At 42.2% G+C, this 25,211-nt stretch overlaps 2 protein-coding genes and 1 pseudogene across 2 annotated transcripts in view; 2 read left to right on the top strand and 1 right to left on the bottom strand.

Moving 5' to 3' along the window:
• Positions 1-795: 795 nt before the first annotated feature.
• Positions 796-25,211, top strand: part of TXNDC12 (thioredoxin domain containing 12) — a 33,667-nt gene continuing 9,251 nt past the window's right edge. The window contains exons 1-2 of the mRNA XM_027537267.1: positions 796-1,042; positions 19,129-19,189. Of these exons, the coding sequence (XP_027393068.1) occupies positions 946-1,042; positions 19,129-19,189 (158 nt within the window). The 5' untranslated portion in view covers positions 796-945. The remainder of the gene's footprint in view (positions 1,043-19,128; positions 19,190-25,211) is intronic.
• Positions 15,194-17,465, bottom strand: LOC113889890 (annotated as a pseudogene).
• Positions 22,721-24,734, top strand: KTI12 (KTI12 chromatin associated homolog). The gene has a single exon (XM_027537263.1). It carries the CDS (start codon positions 23,104-23,106, stop codon positions 24,166-24,168), a length of 1,065 nt encoding a protein of 354 aa, XP_027393064.1. The 5' UTR covers positions 22,721-23,103; the 3' UTR covers positions 24,169-24,734.

Raw genomic sequence — 25,211 nt, forward strand, 5'->3', positions numbered from 1 at the left:
ACTCAATTAGCCTCCGTTCTGGAGGAGAGACGGGAAATTTTGACCTGTTTGCTATGCATCCGAGAGGAAAACTGAGAAATAACCCAGTTTAAAAACAACAAAAACAAGTAGATTTAAGAAGAAGCTTTGCACTTGTAAGTACCTGCAGTGAATTATGACCTGGCGCCCTGAAGAGCTAGGTCAGTTTTGCAATGAGAGATTCCAAGTTTGGTTTTCTCGGAGCTTGCGTCAGTTGGTTGCATCATCCCTGAGAGGAGAATTTAGGTTAAAAGGGAAAATAAAGTCCAGTGCTTCTTCTCTAGCAGGAAGGGGCATTCTTGCAGACACGAGACCATGCACCGCAAAACAGACTTGGCAGACCTGTGCCAGACCCCAGCAGTAACCTGAGAATGAAATCCGGTTGTCTGCCTTTTTTTTTCTTTTTTTTTTTTTTTTTTGCGGTGGAGAAAGGGGGACCCGGAACCAATGGGCAACCGGCCCACTGTTGGGAGCGGCTGACTTCACCGATCAGTAATTTGCGTAGTGAATATTAAGTACAGTGGTTCTTGAGGGGGAGGGGCTAGCTTGCTGGGGGACGCAACCAGCAACGGTTGTCCCGAGACTCCTCCCCACCCCCACTATCTCGGCCCATCTTTTCTTTCTCGGTCCTCGGACTAAACGTCCAGAACCCGGGGTGAAGCAAATAGCGCCCCAAAGCAACTCCCGCAACCTTCTACGTGAACTGCACCTTTAAACTCTCACTCCTTCCCAAACCGGACCCCGGAGGCGCCACCCACATCCGTCTAACATCACTTCCTTCAGGGTTAGGAGAGAAAAAAAAAAAAAAGAAAATCTGGGAACGCGAACGGCTGAGCTGATCCGCACTTGGGAAACCGCACGAACCTTCTCCTAGGACTTCGTCGGCCCTACGTCTGCTCAGCCCAGTGGCTCCGCGCACCTGCCACCATGGAGCTGCGGCCTCGTCTCGGGGCCACCTGTTTGCTGGGCTTCAGTTTCCTGCTCCTTGTCACCTCTTCTCATGGACCTAATGGGCTTGGAAAGGGTCAGACTGCATTCTTTTCTTAATCTTTACTTATCCTGGGCCCTAGCCCAGTACAGCTCTCTTCTTGTCCTAACACGATTCCTTTCCCGTTCTGTCTCTGGCCACGCTAGATTTCTTTCTATCCTCCCCAATGGCTCCTGGAGTTTGGGGTAAGGAGTAATAGTGGTCTGGGGAATGTTGAGATGGGGAAGTTTTACTTGAGGCCTCCCTAAATTCTTGGGTTGAGATAAGAAATGGCCTTTATATTTCGAAAAACATGTTTAAGAGAGCAGCATACTGCCTAACACCTGGTAGGTCCTCAGGCACTGTTACTTTCCCTCCTGGGAGAAATAGGACCTTTGGGGACCTGCGTATTTAGACCTTTGCCCTGAGTCTGAAGACTTCCCTCCTCACCTCTTCCCTGAAGAGCTAGGTTACTGCCTCCTTACCTTGTGGGAACAGCACCTGCATCCCAGGGAGCAGTGACTGATGCAAAAGGAAGGGCTGGATGAAGGGTCACAGGTCTGATGTTAGACGGTCATCAACCGTTGTCCTTGATGTGGTTCAGTCAGTGTGTCTGAAGAAACTGATTTTTTTGAAGAGTGAGGGGACAGTCGTTATGAATGGAGAACAAGAGGTGTGACACCGCCCCCCCCACTCCATCCATCCCATTGTCTACATCTTTATTGGAACTCAGGGTTTATGCTTTTTCTAGGTGGTTGTGTGGTAGAGTGTATTCCTTTCCATTCCTTTTTTATTTTGTTTTGTTTTTGTACTGACCTCACTGTATGAAATGTCTTTACTACAGCCCTGCTGTTCTAAATTGTGTTTTATCCTCCCTATTTGCACATTTATTGGTGGGTAATGAGATTGGGTGGACATTCAGTGCACCTGAATGCAGTCATTTCCTTCATCGAGTAAATAATTTTTGATTACCTACCATATTCCAGGCATGATCCTAGGCACGAGGGATATAGGAGTGGACAGGACACACAAGGTTCCTGCTCTCATGAAGCTTGTGTTCAATTCAGAGAGACAGAGAGTAGGTACATGAACAAATTAATAGACAAGATAATTTCAGCTAGGGATGAGTTCTGGGAAGAAAATGAAACTGATGGAGTAGAAAGACTGAGAAAGGATGAGGGAGCTGACATTACTTGAGCTAGGAAGGTCAGAGGAGGCTTCTCTGAGAAGGTGATATGTGGGTTTCCATCTCAGTGATGAAACCACAGGGAATTCTGTTGGGCCAAAATGTTTTAAGTACTGACAGTCCCATTTTAAAGCAGATTACTGTAAAATTCGTGTAAAATTATGAGTACTGAAGGAGACATTAGCGTGTAGTATTAGGAGTGGGTTTAGATTTGAGTTTTAATTTACTCTGCCACAAACCAGTTGAGAGACCTAGCTGCTGCTAAGTCGCTAAGTCAAGCTTCAGTTGTGTCCAACTCTATGCGACCCCATAGACGGCAGCCCACCAGGCTCCCCTATCCCTGGGATTCTCCAGGCAAGAACACTGGAGTGGGTTGCCATTTCCTTCTCCAATGCATGAAAGTGAAAAGTGAAAGGGAAGTCGCTCAGTCGTGTCCGACTCCTAGCGACCCCATGGACTGCAGCCTACCAGGCTCCTCTGTCCATGGAATTTGCCAGGCAAGAGTACTAGGGTGGGTTGCCATTGCCTTCTGAGAAACCTAGGGCAAGTTGCTAAAACTTCTCAAAGCTCAATTCCTCGTGTGCCAAAGGGGCATAATAACAGCTATCTCACACATGCAACAAATAATTACCCAGTAATTATTCAAGTTAACTGTGTTATGCGTAGGCAATACCTTGGAGTCACATATTCAGTATTCCTTGTTAGATGTTAAGCTCCATGTGGTTGTTCCATTTACCATTGCTGCATAATAAGCCACCCCAAATTAAGTGGTGTAAAGAAATCATTCTATTATGCTCACGATTCTGTGGGCCAGAAAGTCAAACAAGGCACAGTGTATCCCTTGTGTATCCCTTGGTTCCGAGTCTGGGGCCTCAGCTGAGCTGGTTACTCCTCCATGTGCTTTGTCTTGGTGGGCTAGAGTGAGCATCCTCACCGTATGACAGCTGGATTCCAAGAGTGAGCATCCTAAGGGAACAAGGTGAAAATACATGGCATTTTGTCATCTAGCCATAAAAGTCACGTAGCATCACTTCCTCTGTACTCCATGGGCCTGTTCAAGGGGAAGGGACATTAACTACCTCCTTTCCATCCCCCACAGGAGGAATGTTGAGGTCACGTTGTAAAAAGAGCTTGTGGAATGGGAGATATTACTGCAATCATCTTTGGAAAGTATGGTCTACCCCAGTAAGTTAGGACTATTTCTGTCTTATTCATGCTCAGGAATATTTGTTGAAAGAAGAAATGAATGGTACACATGATCGTTGGGATCCCTGTCTTTTTTCAGCTCAGTCTGAAGACTATCAGCACAAATAAGAGGGCAGTTACATGGCACTGTGATATGTACAGTCAGCAGGGGAATGGCAGGGAAGTGGAGGAGCACATAGAAGGGCAGCTTGGTGGGGGAGGGGCCGTGAGGATTAAATGAACAAACAAAAGGCACTTAATATCATGTCAAAAACTTAGAGAGTGTTTATTTAATGCTTTTTACTATATTTACCCAAGGAAAAATATTGACTTGTTCCTGAAAGGAATTAATAAGATATCAAACTTTTTTTTTTAATCTCCTGGGTATGGATTCTTGGAAAACAGATTATAGTTCACCCACCCCACCTCCCAGAAAAGTGCTACCCAGAGCAGTGATAAGTAAGATTTCTTCTCAGAAGTTTAAGTAGATTTGACTCTTTCCAGATGATGGCCTGATAGTTTGCAGAGAGGAAGTACAGTGATGTAGTGTGAGCACTGGATAGAAATCAGGAGGCCTGAGTTTTAATCCTGGTCAGGCTACATAGCCAGCTCTTGGCTTCCCTGGGGATCATTTATGAAATGAGAAAGTTGGACTAGAAATGATTCCTAAGAGTCCTTCCAGCTCTAATATCTTAGAGCTCTAAAATAATCTTGTTCTCTGTGTGCTCAACATTTGGAATGTACCACGTGTGGGAAGAAGTGTAGTGATAACATTTACTGTACATTTTGCTATATTCCAGGAACCGTTCTGTGTATTTTTCATGTATTGACTGGTTAAATTCTGATAATAGCCCACTGAGGTAGATAAGGGATATAATCATCATCCCCATTACACAGATGAAGAGCCTAAAATGGGATGCAGGAGTCACATAGCTAGTAAGTGGACCAGCTGAGATGGAGATTCCAGAGCTTTTGTCCTCTCCTGCTCTGAGTGCAGAGACTCCTTTGAAGGAGAAAAGGGAAAGTTATCAATGGGGGCGGTTCATGCACTCTCCTGCCTGAAACAGAAATGGATGACTTTGTCAAGTCTCTGAAATAACCATTTGGCATTGGCACATATGGGGTGTTTACCTTGCATACTGTACCCTATTCACATTCACAACAAGCCTAAGAGACAGATATTTTGATTAATCATATTTCACACACATGAAAACAGCAAGTGGCTAAATTAGGACTTGTTTGATGCATACAGACTTTATTTAGCCGTGGTGTTATTCTACCTCTCAGGTACAGTGTTCCCTGTTTCAGAGGCTTGGCTGCCAGTTCGAACACTTAACCTTTTGTTCTGTCAGCTGGGAGAGGGTGGGTAATACTTTTCTGATGTCCTTAGCTTACCCTCAGGAAAACAGTTTTTTAGCGTGAAGGGCTTGGGAATTCTGATGTAAATCCTATGTTTGGAAACAGTCACTTTCTTTCCTCCCCCACCTTTTAAATTAATGTGTTAGGGAAGGAGCTGCTAATGTGGGACCTTTCAGCTCACTCTGCAGATAACTGGAATAAATAAAGTGGCTGTGCAGGTGATACTTGAGGAAGTTGGACTGTCTTCAGATGTTCCATGTTGGCATGGGTATGAGTGTGGGTGGTGTCAGGGAGTAGGTAGCAACAAGATAAGCACTGTGCCCTTTCAAGTTTTCAAGTTATTTTTGAAGGGAAACATAAGGACCCAGGTTTTCCAGACCTGAAGTCTGTGTTTTCCTTCTTTGGGAAAGCCATGTTCCTTTATTCATTTATTCATGTTTATCTTTGCAGGAGAGTTAGTAAAGTATGGTGAGTAAACTACAGACTCTGGAACTCCACCACGTAGGTTCTAATCCCAGCTATGGCATTTACTAGCAAGCTATTTAACTTCACTTTTCTTGTCTGTAAAATGAAGACAATTGAGTTTCTACCTCATAAGTTTAAGGATTAAATAATTCAATACATGTAAAAGCATGAAAAACAATGCCAGGCATATAGTAAATCCCATATAAGTGTTGGGCTTCCCTGGTAGCTCAGATGGTAAAGCATCTGCGTACAATGTGGGAGACCCAGGTTTGATCCCTGGGTCGGGAAGATCCCCTGAAATGGCAACCCACTCCAGTACTCTTGCCTGGAAAATCCCATGGACTGAGGAGCCTGGTAGGCTACAGTCCATGGGGTCACAAAGAGTTGGACACGACTGAGCAACTTCACTTCGTATAAGTGTTGCTGCTGCTGCTGCTAAGTCACTTCAGTCATGTCCAACTCTGTGCGACACAGAGACGGCAGCCCACCAGGCACCCCCGTCCCTGGGATTTTCCAGGCAAGAACACTGGAGTGGGTTGCCATTTCCTTCTCCAATGCATGAAAGTGAAAAGTGAAAGTGAAGTCGCTCAGTCGTGTCCGACTTCTAGCGACCCCATGCACTGCAGCCTTCCAGGCTCCTCCATCCATGGGATTTTCCAGGCAAGAGTACTGGAGTGGGGTGCAGTCATTACTAATGTTATTATATTATCATAATCAGGGCTTCCCTATTAGCTCAGAAGGTAAGGAATTGACCTGCAATGCAGGAGACTTGGGTTCAATTCCTGTGTCGGGAAGATCCCCTGGAAAAGGGAATGCCTACCCATTCCAGAATTCTTGCCTGAGAATCCCATGGACAGAGGAGCCTGGCAGCCTACAGTCCATGGGGCCACAAAGAGTTGGAATCAACTGAGCAGCTAACACACAACACATTATCATCATTATTCCATAGAGTAAGCACTCAAAACATGATGGTGGTGATTATTACTTATGAAAAATTTCAATTTACTTTTTAATATGAATTTTCAAAGAAATTTTTTACACATAGTGAACTGTTTCAAGTTACATCTCTAGAATTACTCTTGGGAACAATGCACTAAGGCAGCCAGGGAAGTGCTGGGCTCTGGGAAAGCATTTTAATTAGAAATCAGACTAAATTTTGGTTGTGGCTTCCTTTGTGGTCTCCCGTAGCCTCTTCCAGGCTTTTGTAATGTGAGAGTATTGGACTGATCTGCAGCTTTGTGCTGTCCAATGAAGTAGTGATAGGCCCTTACCACTCAAATTTTAAATTAATTAAAATTAAACTTTAAAAATCCAGCTTCTGTGTTGCATTAGCCATGTTTCAGGTACTCAACAGTTTGTAGCTACCATACTGAACGGTGCAGATATAGAAATTTCCATCATTGGAGAAAGATCAGTTAAACAGCGCTACCCTAGGTTTAATCACTAAGCTGTGTCCAACTCTTGCAACCCCATAGACTATAGCATGCCAGGCTCCTCTGTCCATGGAATTCTCCAGGCAAGAATACTGGAGTGGGTTGCCATTTCCTTCTCCAGGGGCCTTCCCGGCCCAGGGATTGAACTCAGGTCTGCTGCATTGCAGGCAGATTCTTCACCATCTGAGCCTCCAGGGAAGCCCCACTGCCCTAGGGTCTCTCTTAGCTATAACCTATGACTGTATGCTTTGTCAGCTAGCTTCTGAGTAGTCCATATTTATGGAGAAATTTTATTTTGCTTGATAGTAATCTAGCTTGCCTAATTTTGTTTTGCCTGATGTCTGTCTGGGATATAGTTTTCAATCATTTTACTTTTGACTTTTACAAGTCCTTCTGTTTTAGGTGCTCTTGTAAACATCATAGAGGATTTTTTTTTAAACCAAAATCTGACAATTTCTTTCTTTAACTTTACCTGGCAAGTTTTGTTCACTTATATTTGTAGTGATTATTGACAGAGCTGGTCTTATTTCTCTCATCCAGTTTTCTATTGCTACTGTTTTTTTCTCTTCTTTTTCTCCCTTTCTTTGGGGGTTGAATATTTGCTGGTTCTTGTATTGCTTTATTGCCTTTATTTAATTTGGAAGTTGGCACCCTTCTTTTCTTTTAGTGGTTACTTCTGGAATTTTACTCACATATTTAACAACAAAATCTAACATTAATATCTTCAGTTCAGTTCAGTCGCTCAGTTGTGGCCGACTCTTTGTGACCCCATGAATCGCAGCACGCCAGGCCTCCCTGTCCATCACCAGCTCTTGGAGTTCACTCAGACTCACGTCCATCGAGTCAGTGATGCCATCCAGCCATCTCATCCTCTGTCATCCCCTTCTCCTCCTGCCCCCAATCCCTCCCAGCATCACAGTCTTTTCCAATGAGTCAACTCTTCGCATGAGGTGGCCAAAGTACTGGAGTTTCAGCTTTAGCATCATTCCTTCCAAAGAAATCCCAGGGCTGCTCTCCTCAGAATGGACTGGTTGGATCTCCTTGCAGTCCAAGGGACTCTCAAGAGTCTACTCCAACGCCACAGTTCAAAAGCATCAATTCTTCGGCACTCAGCCTTCTTCACAGTCCAACTCTCACATCCATACATGACCACAGGAAAAACCATAGCCTTGACTAGACGGACCTTTGTTGGCAAAGTAATGTCTCTGCTTTTGCATATGCTATCTAGGTTGGACATAACTTTCCTTCCAAGGAGTATGCGTCTTTTAATTTTATGGCTGCAGTCACCATCTGCAGTGATTTTGGAGCCCCCAAAAATAAAGTCTGACACTGTTTCCACTGTTTCCCCGTCTATTTCCCATGAAGTGATGGGACCAGATGCCATGATCTTCGTTTTCTGAATGTTGAGCTTTAAGCCAACTTTTTCACTCTCCACTTTCACTATCATCAAGAGGCTTTTTAGTTCCTCTTCACTTTCTGCCATAAGGATGGTGTCATCTGCATATCTGAGGTTATTGAGATTTCTCCCAGCAATCTTGATTCCAGCTTGTGCTTCTTCCAGTTCAGCATTCCTCATGATGTACTCTGCATATAAGTTAAATAAACAGGGTGACAATATACAGCCTTGACGTACTCCTTTTCCTATTTGGAACCAGTCTGTTGTTCCATGTCCAGTTCTAACTGTTGCTTCCTGACCTGTGTACAGATTTCTCAAGAGGCAGGTCAGGTGGTCTGGTATTCCCATCTCTTTCAGAATTTTCCACAGTTTACTGTGATCCACACAGTCAAAGGCTTTGGCATAGGCAATAAAGCAGAAATAGATGTTTTTCTGGAACTCTCTTGCTTTTTCCATGATCCAGCGGATATTGGCAATTTGATCTCTGGTTCCTCTGCTTTTTCTAAAACCAGCTTGAACATCAGGAAGTTCACGGTTCACGTATTGCTGAAGCCTGGCTTGGAGAATTTTGAGCATTACTAGCATGTGAGATGAGTGCAATTGTGCAGTAGTTTGAGCATTCTTTGGCATTGCCTTTCTTTGGGATTATCTCCCCCAATAGTTAGTGGGCCTTAGAACATTCTAATTTCAGTCACTTCCTCTCTTTATAAGCTATGTTGTCCAATACTTTAGTTCTCTTTTTTTTAACCGTAAATTGAGCATTAAAATTTCTATACAAATGTATTTAGATATATCCACATGTTTACCAGTTAATTTGCTCACTGTTGCTTGTAGTTAGGCTTTATCCTGCCTTTATTATATCTTTTCTATCAGCTTTCAACATGCTATCCTTTCCTTCATATTGAATACAAACCCTTCATGGACTCACAGCACCCTCTAGCAATTGCCCCTGCACAGCAAAATTCTTTGAGAGAGTCGTTTGTGCTTGTTCCCTAATTCTTCCCCTGGGCTGCCTTGATCTTACTCTAATCATCTTTTCATTCTCACTCCTACTGAAACTGGGCTTGTCAAGGTCCGCATTGTTCTCCACTTGCTAAATCCCAAAGTTTCTGATTTAAAAGGAGTATTGGAGTCAGTGGATCATCCTTCCTCTTCAAACATCCTGGAAACACTTCTGGAATTCCATGTGCTGCTGGTGGCAGTTCTTTGTCACCAGCTGGTCTTTGGTTGCTTCTTTATGTCCCTTATCTAGTAGTGCTCCAGGGTTCCTGAACTCCCTCTTTATCTATAATCACTCCCTTGGTGATCCTGTTCACTCTTAAGCTTTAAATAACGTCTGCATGCTGATAACTGTCCCTTGAATTCCAGTCTCAGATATTTAGTTGCTTATTCAGCACCTCTGTTTTGTTGTCTAGTGAAGTGAAAGTGAAGTTGCTCAGTCGTGTCCTACTCTTTGTGACCCCATAGACTGTAGCCTACCAGGCTCCTCTGTCCATGGGATTTTCAGGCAATAGTACTGGAGTCCGAGAAGGCAATGGCACCCCACTCCAGTACTCTTGCCTGGAAAATCCCATGGATGGAGGAGCCTGGTGTGCTGCAGTCCATGGGGTCGCTAAGAGTCGGGCACAACTGAGCAACTTCACTTTCACTTTTCACTTTCATGCATTGGAGAAGAAAATGGCAACCCACTCCAGTGTTCTTGCCTGGAGAATCCCAGGGACAGGGGAGCCTGGTGGTCTGCCGTCTATGGGGTCCCATAGAGTCAGACACGACTGAAGTGACTTAGCAGCAGCAGCAGTACTGGAGTGGATTGCCATTTCCTTCTCCAGGGGATCTTCCCAACCCAGGGCTCAAACCTGGGTCTCCTACCTTGTAGACAGACACTTTACCATCTGAGCCACCGGGGAAGTAAGCATCTCAAAATGAGGGTATCCATATCCAGGCACTTTAATGTTTCTTTCCAAAACTCACTCCACCTACTATCTTCCCCATCTCTATTAATGACAAGTCCATTCTTCTACTTGCTCAGGCCAAAAAACCTTAGAGTCATCATTAACTTCTCTTACCCCATATCCAGGACAAAATCCTTTTGAATTTACCTTCAAAATATGTCCAGAATCTGATAGTATCTGCTTCCTCTACCATCACAGCTAGTCCAAACCACTGTTATCACATGCCTGAATTATTGCAGTAACCACTTTCCTAGTCTCTTTTGCTTTTGCCTTTTCTGTATTAGTTTACTAGGGCTGCAATAACAAAGTAACACAAGCTGAGTGACTTAAACAACAGAAATTTGTTGTCTCACAGTTCGAGAGAGTAGGAGTTTGAAATCAGGGTTCTGGCAGCATTGGTTCCTCCTGAAGGCTGAGAGAAGGATCTGTACCAGGCCTGTTAGAGATGGCTGTGTACCACTAGCACTACTTGGGAAACTGCTGTGAACACTGGGGTATGCATATCTTCAAATTAGTTTTCAGTATTTTCCGGATGTGTACTCTGGAGTGAAATTGCTGAATCACATAGTAGTTCTATTTTTAGTTTTTTAAGGGACCTCCAAGCTGTTTTCCACAGTGACTGCACCAATTTATATCCCCACTAACAAAGTGCAAGGGTTTCCTTTTCTCCACCTATTCTCTAACATCTGTTCAGTTCAGTTCAGTTCCTCAGTCATGTCTAACTCTTTGCGACCCCATGAACCACAGCTCGCCAGGCTTCCCTGTCCATCACCAACACCCGGAGTCCACCCAAACCCATGTCCATTGAGTCGGTGATGGCATCCAACCATCTCATCCTCTGTCGTCCCCTTCTCCTCCTGCCCTCAATGTTTCCTAGCATCAGGGTCTTTTCCAATGAGTCAGCTGTTCGCATCAGGTGGCCAAAGTATTGGAGTTTCAGCTTCAACATCAGTCCTTCCAGTGAATAGTCAGGACTGATCTCCTTTAGGATGGACTGATTGGATCTCCTTGCAGTCCAAGGGACTCTCAAGAGTCTTCTCCAACACCACAGTTCAAAAGCATCAATTCTTCGGCACTCAGCCTTCTTCACAATCCAACTCTCACATCCATACATGACCACAGGAAAAACCATAGCCTTGACTAGACGAACCTTTGTTGGCAAAGTAATGTCTCTGCTTTTTAATATGCTGTCTAGGTTGGTTATAACTTTCCTTCCAAGGAGTAAGCATCTTTTAATTTCATGGCTGCAATCACCATCTGTAGTGATTTTGGAGCCCAGAAAAATTTATTATTTCTTGTCTTTTTCAAGATAGCCATTTTGAAAGGTATGGGGTGATATCTCATTGTGGCTCTTGATTTTGAGTATTTTTTCATATGCCAGTTGGTAATTTCTGTTGTGTTTTCTTAGCAAAAATATCTGTGTCCACTTTTTAATTGGGTTGTTTGGGTTTTTTATATTAAACTGTATGAGCTATTTATGTATTTTTGGTTGTTAACCCTCTTATTGGTCATATCATTTGCCAACATTTTTTTCCCCTTTCAGTAGGATGTCTTTTTGTTTTGTCTATGGTTTCCTTTGCTGTGCAAAAGCATTTAAGTTTAATTAGGTACCATTTGTTTCTTTTTGCTTTTGTTCCTTTCACCTTAGGAGACAGATACAAAACAATATTGCTGTGATTTGTGTCAAAGGTGTTCTGTCTATGCTCTCTTCTAGGAGTTTTCTGATTTCAGGTCTATTATTTAAGTCTTTAATCCCTTTTGAATTTATTTTTGTATGTAGTATGAGAAAGTGTTGTAATTTCATTCTTTTAAATGTAACTGTCCAGTTTTCCTCGTACTACTTATTGAAGAAACTGTCTTTTCTTTTTTGTATACTTTTCCTCCTTTGTCATAGATTAATTGATCATAAGAATGTGGGTTTATTTCTGGGCTTTCTATTCTGTTCCATTGATCTGTGTATCTGTTTTTGTGCCATTACTGTGCTGTTCTCATGACTGTAGCTTTGCAGTATAGTCTGAAGTCAGAGAACAGGATGCCTCCAGCTTTGTTCCTTTTTCTCAAGATTGTTTTGGCAATTCAACATCTTTTGTGTGTTTTAAGATCTTTAACGTATTGATTTATTTAATCCTCAAAGCAACCCAACAAGGTAGGTAGGTGCTATTGTTACTCTCATTTATAGCCGAAGAAATTGAGTTTAAGTAACTCGCCCAAAGTCACACAGCTAGTTAGCTACAGAACTACAGGAATCAAAGCCAGGGAGTCTAGGTCCATAGTCCATGCTGTTAACCACTACATAATACTGCTCAATAAATACTGAAATAATGAGTGGTGACTACCTGATGGTAGAAAAATACCTCAGTTTATCTAAAAATGTCTATTTTGGCCTTGTTCTTGAAAGATAATTTTGGTAGGTACACAATCCTAAATTTAGAGATACTTTCTTTCAGCATGTTGAAGGTGATGTTTTGCCATCTGATTTCCAGTTTATTACTGTCAGTCTAATTGTGTATCTTTGAATGGAAATATGTCATTTCTCTTTGAAATGCTTTTAAGATCTTAATATTTGGTTGTTCTGCAGTTTCACTACAATTTATATGTGTGTGATTTGTTTTTGTAATTTGTCAGCTATACATTGTGCTTCTTACTCTCTGCAGATTCATGTTTTATCTTGGTTCTTGAAAATGTTATCATTCATCTTTTTTTCTTTCTAAAAAATGCAAATGTGTTTTTAAGTAGATATGATACATTCAGTTCAGTTCAGTTCAGTTGCTCAGTCGTGTCCGACTCTTCGCGACCCCATGAATCACAGCACGCCAGGCCTCCCTGTCCATCACTAACTCCCGGGGTTCACTAAGACTCACGTCCATCAAGTCAGTGACGCCATGCAGCCATCTCATCCTCTGTCGTCCCCTTCTCCTCCTGCCCCCAATCCCTCCCAGCATCACAGTCTTTTCCAATGAGTCAACTCTTCGCATGAGGTGGCCAGAGTACTGGAGTTTCAGCTAGCATCATTCCTTCCAAAGAAATCCCAGGGCTGATCTCCTTCAGAATGGACTGGTTGGATCTCCTTGCAGTCCAAGGGACTCAAGAGTCTACTCCAACACCACAGTTCAAAAGCATCAATTCTTCGGCACTCAGCCTTCTTCACAGTCCAACTCTCACATCCATACATGACCACAGGAAAAACCATAGCCTTGACTAGACGGACCTTTGTTGGCAAAGTAATGTCTCTGCTTTTGAATATGCTGTCTAGGTTGGACATAACTTTCCTTCCAAGGAGTATGCGTCTTTTAATTTCATGGCTGCAGTCACCATCTGCAGTGATTTTGGAGCCCCAAAAAATAAAGTCTGACACTGTTTCCACTGTTTCGCCATCTATTTCCCATGAAGTGATGGGACCAGATGCCATGATCTTTGTTTTCTGAATGTTGAGCTTTAAGCCCACTTTTTCACTCTCCACTTTCACTTTCATCAAGAGGCTTTTGAGTTCCTCTTCACTTTCGGTCACCTGCATATCTGAGGTTATTGATATTTCTCCCGGCAATCTTGATTCCAGCTTGTGTTTCTTCCAGTCCAGCGTTTCTCATGATGTACTCTGCATATAAGTTAAATAAGCAGGGTGACAATATACAGCCTTGACGTACTCCTTTTCCTATTTGGAACCAGTCTGTTGTTCCATGTCCAGTTCTAACTGTTGCTTCCTGACCTGTGTACAGATTTCTCAAGAGGCAGGTCAGGTGGTCTGGTATTCCCATTTCTTTCAGAATTTTCCACAGTTTATTGTGATCCACACAGTCAAAGGCTTTGGCATAGGCAATAAAGCAGAAATAGATGTTTTTCTGGAACTCTCTTGCTTTTTCCATGATCCAGCGGATGTTGGCAATTTGATCTCTGGTTCCTCTGCTTTTTCTAAAACCAGCCTGAACATCAGGAAGTTCACGGTTCACGTATTGCTGAAGCCTGGCTTGGAGAATTTTGAGCATTACTTTACTAGCATGTGAGATGAGTGCAATTGTGCGGTAGTTTGAGCATTCTTTGGCATTGCCTTTCTTTGGGATTGGAATGAAAACTGACCTTTTCCAGTCCTGTGGCCACTGCTGAGTTTTCCAAATTTGCTGGCATATTGAGTGTAGCACTTTGACAGCATCATCTTTCAGGATTTGAAATAGCTCAACTCGAATTCCATCACCTCCACTAGCTTTGTTCATAGTGATGCTTTCTAAGGCCCATTTGACTTTACATTCCAAGATGTCTGGCTCTAGGTCAGTGATCACACCATCGTTATTATCTGGGTCGTGAAGATCTTTTTTGTACAGTTCTTCTGTGTATTCTTGCCACCTCTTCTTAATATCTTCTGCTTCTGTTAGGTCCATACCATTTCTGTCCTTTATCGAGCCCATCTTTGCATGAGATGTCCCCTTGGTATCTCTAATTTTCTTGAAGAGATCTCTAGTCTTTCCCATTCTGTTGTTTTCCTCTATTTCTTTGCATTGATCATTAGGAAGGCTTTCTTATCTCTTCTTGCTATTCTTTGGAACTCTGCATTCAGATGCTTATATCTTTCCTTTTCTCCTTTGCTTTTCACTTCTCTTCTTTTCACAGCTATTTGTAAGGCCTCCCCAGACAGCCATTTTGCTTTTTTGCATTTCTTTTCCATGGGGATGGTCTTGATCCCTGTCTCCTGTACAATGTCATGAACCTCATTCCATAGTTCATCAGGCATTCTATCAGATCTAGGCCTTTAAATCTATTTCTCACTTCCACTGTATAATCATAAGGGGTTTGATTTAGGTCATACCTGAATGGTCTAGTGGTTTTCCCTATTTTCTTCAGTTTAAGTCTGAATTTGGTAATAAGGAGTTCATGATCTGAGCCACAGTCAGCTCCTGGTCTTGTTCTTGTTGACTGTATAGAGCTTCTCCATCTCTGGCTGCAGAGAACATAATCAATCTGATTTCGGTGTTGACCATCTGGTGATGTCCATGTTAGAGTCTTCTCTTGCGTTGTTGGAAGAGGGTGTTTGCTATGACCAGTGCATTTTCTTGGCAAAACTCTATTAGCCTTTGCCCTGCTTCATTCCGTATTCCAAGGCCAAATTTGCCTGTTACTCCAGGTGTTTCTTGACTTCCTACTTTTGCATTCCAGTCCCCTATAATGAAAAGGACATCTTTTTTGGGTGTTAGTTCTAAAAGGTCTTGTAGGTCTTCATAAAACTGTTCAACTTCAGCTTCTTCAGTGTTACTGGTTGGGGCATAGACTTGGATATCTGTGATATTGAATGGTTTGCCTTGGAAACATTAGCATGGTTTAATACTTTTAAGAGGTATATTTTTCCTTCCACTCTTGTTTTTCCGTCATCCAGTTCCCACCCCAGTATATTATCTCTTCAGATAAGTTTTTTCCTTCAACTTTGCTTTCAGAGACTCCAATTTTATATATACCAATGTTTTCTTAATGTACTGTCTATTTCTTTTACATTTTCTCTCTCCTTATCTCTGTGCTATATTCTGGATAACATCTGATTCACGGTTCCACCTGTCTCTAATTTGCTATTTTAATCTATCCATTGAATTGTTTTTTCATTAGTAGAGTTTATTTTTGAACAATTTAAGATCTATAGAAAAATTTAGCAGAAAATGCAGAGTTCCCATGTGAACCCTTACCACTTCACCTTTCCCTATCCCAGTTTCCCCCGCATTAGCGTGGTCTTTTACTGTCTCCATAGTTTTGCCTTTTCCAGAACACCAATCATATATAATTGGAATCCTACATTACGTAGCCTTTTTAGATTGGCATCTTTCACTTACCAGTATGCACTTTAGGCTCTTTTATGTCTTTTTATGGCTTAATAACTCATTTCTGTGTATCACTGAATATTCATTGATTTTGTATTTAAAAAATCACGTTAGTTAAAAAAATTCTATGTGGTGCCTTTACAGTTTTGCCTATTTTGTGTTTTATTATATGCATATTTTTGTCATGCCATATGTTATTTCTTTCAATGCTTATATAATAGTAATTTTTGTATTCTATGCCTAATCATTCTAATATCTGAAGTCCTCTTATCTATTTGTTGGTTCTGCTCTTACTTGTGGTGACTTCTTTGCTTACAGGTTTTGTGATCTATGATTGTAAGCTCATAATGGTTATTTATATAGGTTATCCTGGAGGCCTAGCATTAGTAATGCTTTCCTCTAGGAAAGTTTGGCATTTGATTCATCTGGAAACCAGGGGCTACTAATTACTGCCCTGGAATCACTCTAGTTGCTTTTGACAGCTGGGTTAAAATGGAGTCTCAGATTCATCTCCTTCATCTTGCCACATGATGATGGACATTTGCTTTCAGGCTAGCCTTGCCTTTTGCTTGTTGCTCATTGTTCCTTGTCTGATTTAAGCCTACTTTGTGTTTGTGTCTATTACTTTGAGCCCAGTGGGTGCCTTTTGGAAAGTCTGTTTTATGTAGGATTTCATTGTTTTGTAGGTGGATATCCCTCTAGACTGTCTAGTCAGGCATCTCTCCAAAGCAGGGTTCTGTTGCCTGAGTTTAGGTTTTGACAGATAGAATGATGATGGTCATAGTAAGGCACCTTCCAGTTCTCCTGGACATCTTCCCAGTTTCACTGTCACTTGGTTGTTCTCTCTCCAGGATTAGACTTTGGGCTGTAGGCAAGTGACACATTTTCCCTTGGCCAGTAGCCCATGCTGCTTGGAATGAAAAGTGATGGTTAGTTTGGATACTGCCTCTCAGTGCTAATCTGGATGAGCTGTTTATTTCCCTGTGCTAAGCTGATGCAAATTTCTGGGAAAGAAAGGCCTCAAGGACAGTATATATGGTAACTAAAGTCATAAAATTGAACTTAAAACCCCTGGTTGGCCATTTATCAGCTGTGTGACCTGGTACAGGCTGTGTATTCTGAGTCTCAAAAGCCTCAACTGTGAAGAATGACAAAAGGTGCTGTTTACTGATCATTTGCAATCTGCTAAGCACTGTCTTAAGATTTATATATATATATATATATGTAATATATATATGTAATTTAATGTTCAACAACAATCTTACAAGATACAGGTTTTCTATTGGGTTTTTGTTTTGTGTTTGAGGTTATATAACTTTATTGAACCATTATCAGTTAGTTCGCATCCACATTAACTGTATGTAGATCTTTGAAATTACATAGGTAAACAACATACAGAGCTTGTTTGATGAATCTTCATCTTCATTACATTTCCTGGACAACCATGCGCAGGTAGGCACATAGGAACAGTATGGGACATTACTTATTCTTTTGGCCCAGACAGCTTTGTTGAGCCTAGTGTCAGTGCGTACATCTGGAGTTCCCATCTCCTTCATAGCAAATTTCTGGATTTCTTTTGAGTGCCCGAGGGGCATGCTTCCTGAAACCCATCTCATGGATGCTTATGAATCTTCATAGTGTATTCTCTAGGTACCACCTCCATTGATAGTGGCCCAGCCCTTCTCACCATCCTTCTATGCAGGAGCCATCCTGCCGGCCAGGGTTAGAAAGGCAAGATACAGCTATTATTATGCCTATTTTAATGGAAATATAGAGAGGTTCAGTGAAAGGGTTATTGTTAAGAATAAATTTAAATAAGATAATATGTGTGATGTGCAGGACATGTGTAAATCGGTCAATAAATAACAGCTAGCATTGTTACAGTCACTATTTTCAAGGTGCAAAATTAAGTCATTTATGTGAGATGGCCTAACTAATATATTCATTTGCTCAATAAATATTTTGTGGAGCACTTACTATAGCCATGAAAAATGAAAATGTTAGTCGCTCAGTTACGTCCAACTCTTTATGACCCCATGAACTGTAGCTTGCCAGGCTCCTCTGTCCATGAGATTCTACTGGCAAGAATATTGGAGTGGGTTGCCCTTTCCTACTCTAGGGAATCTTTCCCACACAGGGATCAAACCCAGGTCTCCTGCATTGCAGGCAGATTCTTTACTGTCTGAGTCACCAGGGAAGCCCTGTATAGTGCTAAATGCTAGGGAAACAGGAGGGAATAAGACAGATATGGTCCCAGCCCATAGGGAATTTCCTTTAGAGTGAAGGAGACAGACACACATAAACATTTACAGTTCAGCCTGGGAAGCGCTGTGATGGGGTAAGAATAGAGTGCTTGGGGAGTCAGAGAAGATTTACCAGAAGAAATGCCTGCTAGTTTCATACCTGAAGAGTGAATTGGAGGTGACAGTGGGAGGAAAGGCAAAGGAAGCAGTGATTATGAAGGCTGAAGGGGAGAGAGAGTGCATATTGTGTTTAAGGAAATGAAAATTGGTTTTGTTTTTTATTTGAGAGTTATGTTTTATTTGGTGGGAATTTTTAGGACTTCAAGCCTGGGAGACAGCATCTCAAGTAATCCTTGGAGAACTGCTCCTGAAAATTAGTTTTTTGTGTAAGATTTTAAGAAAAGTGTGTAAAGTGAGCCTGGAGAGGTGGGTAGGAGCCATATTCTGAAAGACTTCAGAAACCCTGCTATAAGAGTTTGACCTTCCCTTTTAGGGCTTTGAAACGCCTCTGAAAGATATTTTACCAAGCAAATATGTGATTTTAAAAGATCACTCTAACTGAAGTGTGGGGAATAATAACAAGAATAACTTTATATTATCTCAAAATATATTGTCTTAAAATCCTTACACCACCACTTGGAGGTATGGGTATTATTCTTGATTTTATAGATGAAGAAATTGGGACTTCAAGAACTTACTTCATTTACAAAATTCACACATTTAATGTCTTTCTGACTCTTTAAACTATACTGCTGTGTTGACTCCAACTAGCAATGATTTGTTAGGACCTGCTTTATGATAACTGTGGAAAATTCTCATTCATTCTTATAGTATTATTTGTATACTCTGTTAGTTTACAAAGGTTTTCATAGCCATTAATAATTTAATCTCCTTAAAAACTGAATTAGGTGACATTATCTCCATTTTGCAGGTATGAAAACTGAGACTTGAGGTATGGGACTGTCCATGGTTCTGTACACCTAGAAAGCGGTGGAGTTGAGACTTGAACACCATGCTCTTGGCAAAGGAAAGCCTTTTTTTATGAGTATCCTGTGAATATGCTACATTTCTTTCATGGGTCTTTGCCCTTTGTTCATGTGTGAATATTTATGAGGCTCTTTCCTTCCAGGTTTTGGAGATCACATTCATTGGAGGACGCTAGAAGATGGGAAGAAGGAAGCAGCTGCCAGGTACGAGATATGGTTTTAGCTTATCTAGAACACTTTCCAGCCATCAACTTAGCATTAATTTCAGGTGAAGGGTTATGCCAAGGCAGAGCAGTGGAGTAGTTGCATAACAACAACAAAAGTAATAATACTTGCTAACATTTTTAAGTGCTTGTTATGCACCAGACATTTATTATGTGAATTAACTTATCTAACAACAACTCTTCTGAGGTTGGTACTATTGTTATCTTCATTTTATAGATGAGAAAACTAAGGCACAGAGCAGTTAAATAATCATACAGCTAGTTAAGTGGTAGAGCCAAGATCTGTACCCAGACACTTCAAATCCTACACTCAGCCAGTAAAACATACTGCCTAATAGTCTCAAGTTGAATAGTCTTAGGTTCCAAGTATGTGTAGTCTATGCACAGGAAACGTACAAAAGGAGGAGGAAATGCACATTCCCTGCTATACTGTACTGGAGAGATAGAAAAATCCAGTATGTCTGCACTTAATTTATACACACACATCCTTGCATAGAAACACTCATACTTCTGCACCTACCAAATGATAATGCTTGCTTTTGCTAGAACAGATCCTATAGCTTCATGGCTCTGAGACTCATATCTTCTGCAGGAGTGGGGTTGCCAAATTTAGCAAATACAAATGGAGGATGACTATAATCTTATGAACACCAAGGGGACAAGGAGGGGTGGTGGGATGAATTGGGAGATTGAGATTGACATAAATACACTATTGATACTATTTATAAAATAGATAACTAATGAGAACCTATTGCCTAATTTAGAAAACACTACTCAGTGCTCTGTGGTGACCTAAATGGGAAGGAAATCCAAAAATGAAGGGGTGTATGTATATATACTGGGGATTCACTATGCTGTACAGTAGAAACTAACACAACATTGTAAAGCAACTATACTTCAAAAAAAAAATTTTTTTAAAGGATGCCCAGTTAAATTTGAATTTCAGATAAAAAGTAATTTTATTCATTTATTTTAAAATTTATTTTTAATTGAAGGATAATTGCTTTACAATATCGGTTTGATTTCTGCCACACATCAACATGAATTTGCCGTAGGTGTACATATGTCCTCTCCCTCTTGACCGTCCTTCCACCTCCCACCCTTTTCTACTCCTCTAGGTTGTTACAGAGCCCCAGGTTGAGTTACCTGAGTCATAACAGCAAATTTCCAACAATAAGTAATTTTAAATATGCTCCAAGTAATATTTGAGACAAGCTTGTTTTTAAAACAATATGTATTAATTATCTGAAATTCAAATTTAATTAGGCATCCTGTGTGTTTGTGTATATATATATTATATATTTGTGTGTGTATATATATGTATATACATGCGATATATGTGTGTGTATATATATATATATGCCACATCTTGCACCCTGACCAGGATCAAACCCGTACCCTCTGCAGTGGAAGTTCAGAGTCTTAACTACTGGACTGCCAAAGAAGCCCTAGGCATCCTATATTTTATCTGGCATCCTTAACTAGGAGAAAAATTCCTATTCGTTTTTCAAGTTTTAAATCAAATGACTACTTCTAAAAGTCTTCAGCAATTTTTGTGGGCAGTATGTTTTTTTCTTCTGTACTTTTACAACCCAGCCTACCTCTATCCATTGGTGTGTATTATTCAGCTTGTAGGTGCCTGACTTTTCCCATTCAGACCCTTGATCTCCTGTGGGGAAACTGTTTTATGTTCATCTCTGTATTCCCAATCATGAAGATACTGAATGATTGAAATTGTTATTGAATAAACAGTTACTGAATGTCACTGGCCATAAAGAATGAAGGGGAACTAGTATTTGTGAATTGTCTTCTGTATACTAAATATAATGTTGATTGTTTTGCAGTCAGTTCAGTTCAGTTGCTCAGTTGTGTCTGACTCTTTGTGACCCCATGGACACATGGGGCTTCCCTGTCCATCACCAACTCCTGGAGCCTATTCAAACTCATGTCCATCCCGTCGGTGATGCCATCCAACCATCTCATCCTCTGTCATCCCCTTTTCTTCCCACCTTCACTCTTTCCCAGCATCAGGGTCTTTTCCAATGAGTTGGTTCTTCACATTAAGTGGCCAAAGTACTGGAGTTTCAGCTTCAGCAACAGTCCTTCCAATGAATATTCAGGACTGATTTCCTTTAAGATTGACGGGTTGGATCTCCGTGCAGTCTAACGGACTCTCAAGAGTCTTCTACAACACACAGTCCAAAAACATCAATTCTTCTGTGCTCAGCTTTCTTAATGGTCCAGTTTTTACAGCCATATATGACTTCTGGGGAAAACCATAGCTTTGACTAGACAGACCTTTGTTGGCAAAGTAATGTGTCTGCTTTTTACTATGCTGTCTAGTTTGGTCATAGCTTTTCCTCCAAGGAGTAAGTGTCTTTTAATTTCATGGCTTTTAAAATCATTTCCAGTGATTTTGGAGCCCCCAAAAATAACGTCTGTCACTGTTTCCATTGTTTCCCCATCTATTTGCCATGAAGTGATGGGACCAGAGGCCATGATCTTAGTTTTCTGAATATTGAGTTTTAAGCCAACTTTTTCACTCTCTTCTTTCACTTTCATCAAGAGGCTCTTAAGTTCTTTGCTTTCTGCCATAAGGGTGGTGTCATCTGCATATCTGAGGTTATTATATGTCTCCTGGAAATCTTGATTCCAGCCTGTTCTTCATCCAGCCCAGCATTCCACATGATGTACTCCGCATATAAGTTAAATAAGCAGGGTGACAATATACAGCCTTAACATACTCCTTTCCAGATATGAAACCAGTCTGTTGTTCCATGTCCAGTTCTAACTGTTGCTTCTTGACCTACATAAAGATTTTTTAGGAGACAGGTAAGGTGCTCTGGTATTCCCATCTCCTTCAGAATTTTCTGCAGTTTATTGTGATCCACACTGTCAAAGGCTTTGGTGTAGTCAATAAAGCAAAAGTAGATGTTTTTCTGGAACTCTCTTGCTTTTTCGATGATCCAGCGGATGTTGACAATTTGATCTCTGGTTCTGCCTTTTCTAAATCCAGGTTGAACATCTGGAAGTTCACGATTCATGTACTGTTGAAGCCTGGCTTGGAGAATTTTGAGCATTACTTTGCTAGCATGTGAGATGAGTACAATTGTGCAGTAGTTTGCATTCTTTGGCATTGTCTTTCTTTGGGATTGGAATGAAAACTGACCTTTTCCAGTCCTGTGGCCACTGCTGAGTTTTCCAAATTTGCTGGCATATTGAGTGCAGCACTTTCACAGCATCATCTTTTAGGATTTGAAATAACTGGAATTCCATCACCTCCACTAGCCATAAACATACTGATGCTTTCTAAGGCTTACTTGACTTTGCATTCCAGGATGTCTGGCTCTAGGTTAGTGATCACCCCATCGTGGTTATCTGGGTCTTGAAGATCTTTTTTGTATAGTTCTGTGTATTCTTGCCACCTCTTAATATCTTCTGCTTCTTTAGGTCCATACCATATCTGCCCTTTATTGTGCTCATCTTTGCATGAAATGGTCCCTTGGTATCTCTAATTTTCTTGAAGAGATCTCTAGTCTTTCTCATTCTATTGTTTTCCTCTATTTCTTTGCATTGATAGCTGAGCAATATTCAATGCTATTTAAGGCCCCCACTGTAAATTGATGGACACAGTCATTGGCCATCAGGAGATCACATTCTCCGAGACCTAGAACATTTGACATAGATAACTCATGCCATTCTAAGCTCCAGCTCCTTTTGCAGAAAGCAGGACCTGGTTCTAGTTGGCCTAGAGCTCCTGTTTCCATAGCAACAAGAGGTCCTGTTAGAGTTAAGAGATACAGGAAGTGCGGCTTTCATTTCCGGCTTGCGTCAGAGCCGCCGGCAACCCGGAAGTTGACGCGGCGCGTTTGCATATGGCCGCGTCCTGGGAAGATGCCGCTCGTGGTGTTTTGCGGGCTGCCGTACAGCGGCAAGAGCCGGCGTGTGGAGGAACTCCGCGCGGCCCTAGCAGCTGAGGGCCGCGCGGTGCAGGTGGTGGACGATGCGGCGGTGCTGGGCGCGGAGGACGCAACAGTATATGGCGATTCAGCCCGTGAGAAGGCCTTGCGTGGGGCCCTGCGAGCGGCTGTGGAGCGGCTCCTGAGTCGCCAGGACGTGGTCATCCTCGACTCGCTGAACTACATCAAGGGCTTCCGTTACGAGCTGTACTGCCTGGCGCGGGCGGCGCGCACTCCAATCTGCCTCGTCTACTGCGTGCGACCAGGCAGTCTGAGTGGGGGACTGCGGGTGGTAGGCGCCGTGGATAATCCGAACCGGAATGTCAGTGTGAGTTGGAGACCGCGAGCTGAGGAGGGAGGGAGACCTCTGGCGGTGGGCACCGATGTTCTCGGGGAACCACAGACAGTGGCCTCTCTAGTAAATAGGCGAGCCCAGGGAGAAGTACCTACGGAATCCGAGCCAAAGGAAATCAGGGCGGCAGATTTGCCAGCTCTCGTGGCTTCGGAATCCGAGAAATCTGCAGAGCATGTGTCTGGTGCTTTTTACCCTCCCGAACTTTTGGAGGCCCTAGCGCTGCGCTTCGAAGCTCCCGACTCTCGGAACCGCTGGGACCGACCCCTGTTCACCTTGGTGGGCTTAGAGGAACCGTTGCCCCTGGCAGAGATCAGAGCTGCCCTGTTTGAGAACCGGGCTCCTCCACCCCATCAGTCTACACAGTCCCAGCCGCTTGCCTCCGGCAGCTTTCTGCACCAGTTGGACCAGGTCACCAGCCAGGTCCTGGCAGGACTGATGGAAGCGCAGAAGAGTGCAGTTCCCGGAGACTTGCTTAAGCTTCCTGGCACCACAGAACACCTGCGGTTTACCAGGCCTTTGACCATGGCAGAACTGAGTCGCCTCCGTCGTCAGTTTATTTCCTACACAAAAATGCATACCAACAATGAGAACCTGCCTCAACTGGCCAATATGTTTCTGCAGTATCTGAGCCAGAGCCTGCACTAACCGGAGCAAGTGAGTGGGAAAACCATGGTTTCTTGTCTAACCACTACAACATTTGTTTGGGAAGAACAAAGTTCTGCAGAATATGTTGAAATGTGGTACTAGAGCTATTGTGACTGATTCACTCATACCCTCCTGGATCCCTCTGTGCCAGGCCTTGAGTTTACAGCAAATTTGATACTAGAGAATGGAGAACTGTCTGAGGATCTATGCAGATTTCTCTAGAGGACAGAGCTTAAGTGGACAGAGCTTGCATAGATTGGGTTCTGTTTGGGCTGTCACACACCATTGATTTCTCGCATCTGAAGTGTGAGAGAGCAGACAGGATGGATGAATTGTTTATAATAATTGTGAACTGAACATAGCACAGTTCTGCATCTGTGCCGGCCCTTTCTTCATACCACACAGTTTTTTAAGTACTGTGCCTATGTTTGGCTAGTCTCTGGCCTGGGGCCTGGGGTCACAGGTGGATCCACTGGTTTCTATCCTTGGGAAGCTTTGGTTCTAGTGGAATTGAAAGATAAAACCACTAGATTATTTCATTTAATAAAATCTTTTATAAAAAGACAGTGTGCTGGCATCTCTTTCTCTTAATGTAGCTTTATATTCTTCATATAGTTTACCTAATGTAACATTTTAGATACGTATGTATCCCTGTTATGCCTTCTATCAAAAGTACTTGCTAGTGCTCAGTGAGTCTTGATGTCTTGGTCTTAACATGGAGTCACGATCATGACAACTTCCCTAACTGGGTGCTTCATTCTGCTCTTCAAGGCAAAAGCCCTTTAAGCTTGTCTTTCATTTATCTCATTAAACAAATAATAGATATGTGCTTATATTTTTGAAAGATGGTTTAGATAGTCTTTGCCCTTGAGAGATTAGTAGTAAACAGATGATTAGTTCAGTTGCTCAGTTGTGTCTGACTCTTTGCAACCCCATGGACAGCGGCACACCAGGCTTCCCTGTCCCTCACCAACTCCAAGAGCTTGCTCAAACTCATGTCCATCAAGTCGGTGATGCCATCCAACCATCTCATCCTCTGTCAT

Source organism: Bos indicus x Bos taurus, chromosome 3, assembly GCF_003369695.1.
Source record: "Bos indicus x Bos taurus breed Angus x Brahman F1 hybrid chromosome 3, Bos_hybrid_MaternalHap_v2.0, whole genome shotgun sequence".
In the NCBI taxonomy this organism is placed as follows: Eukaryota; Metazoa; Chordata; class Mammalia; order Artiodactyla; family Bovidae; genus Bos; species Bos indicus x Bos taurus.

Coding starts and splice junctions, on each gene's coding strand:
- KTI12 (XM_027537263.1), top strand. CDS start 23,104: ATGCCGCTCGTGGTGTTTTGCGGGCTGCCGTACAGCGGCAAGAGCCGG.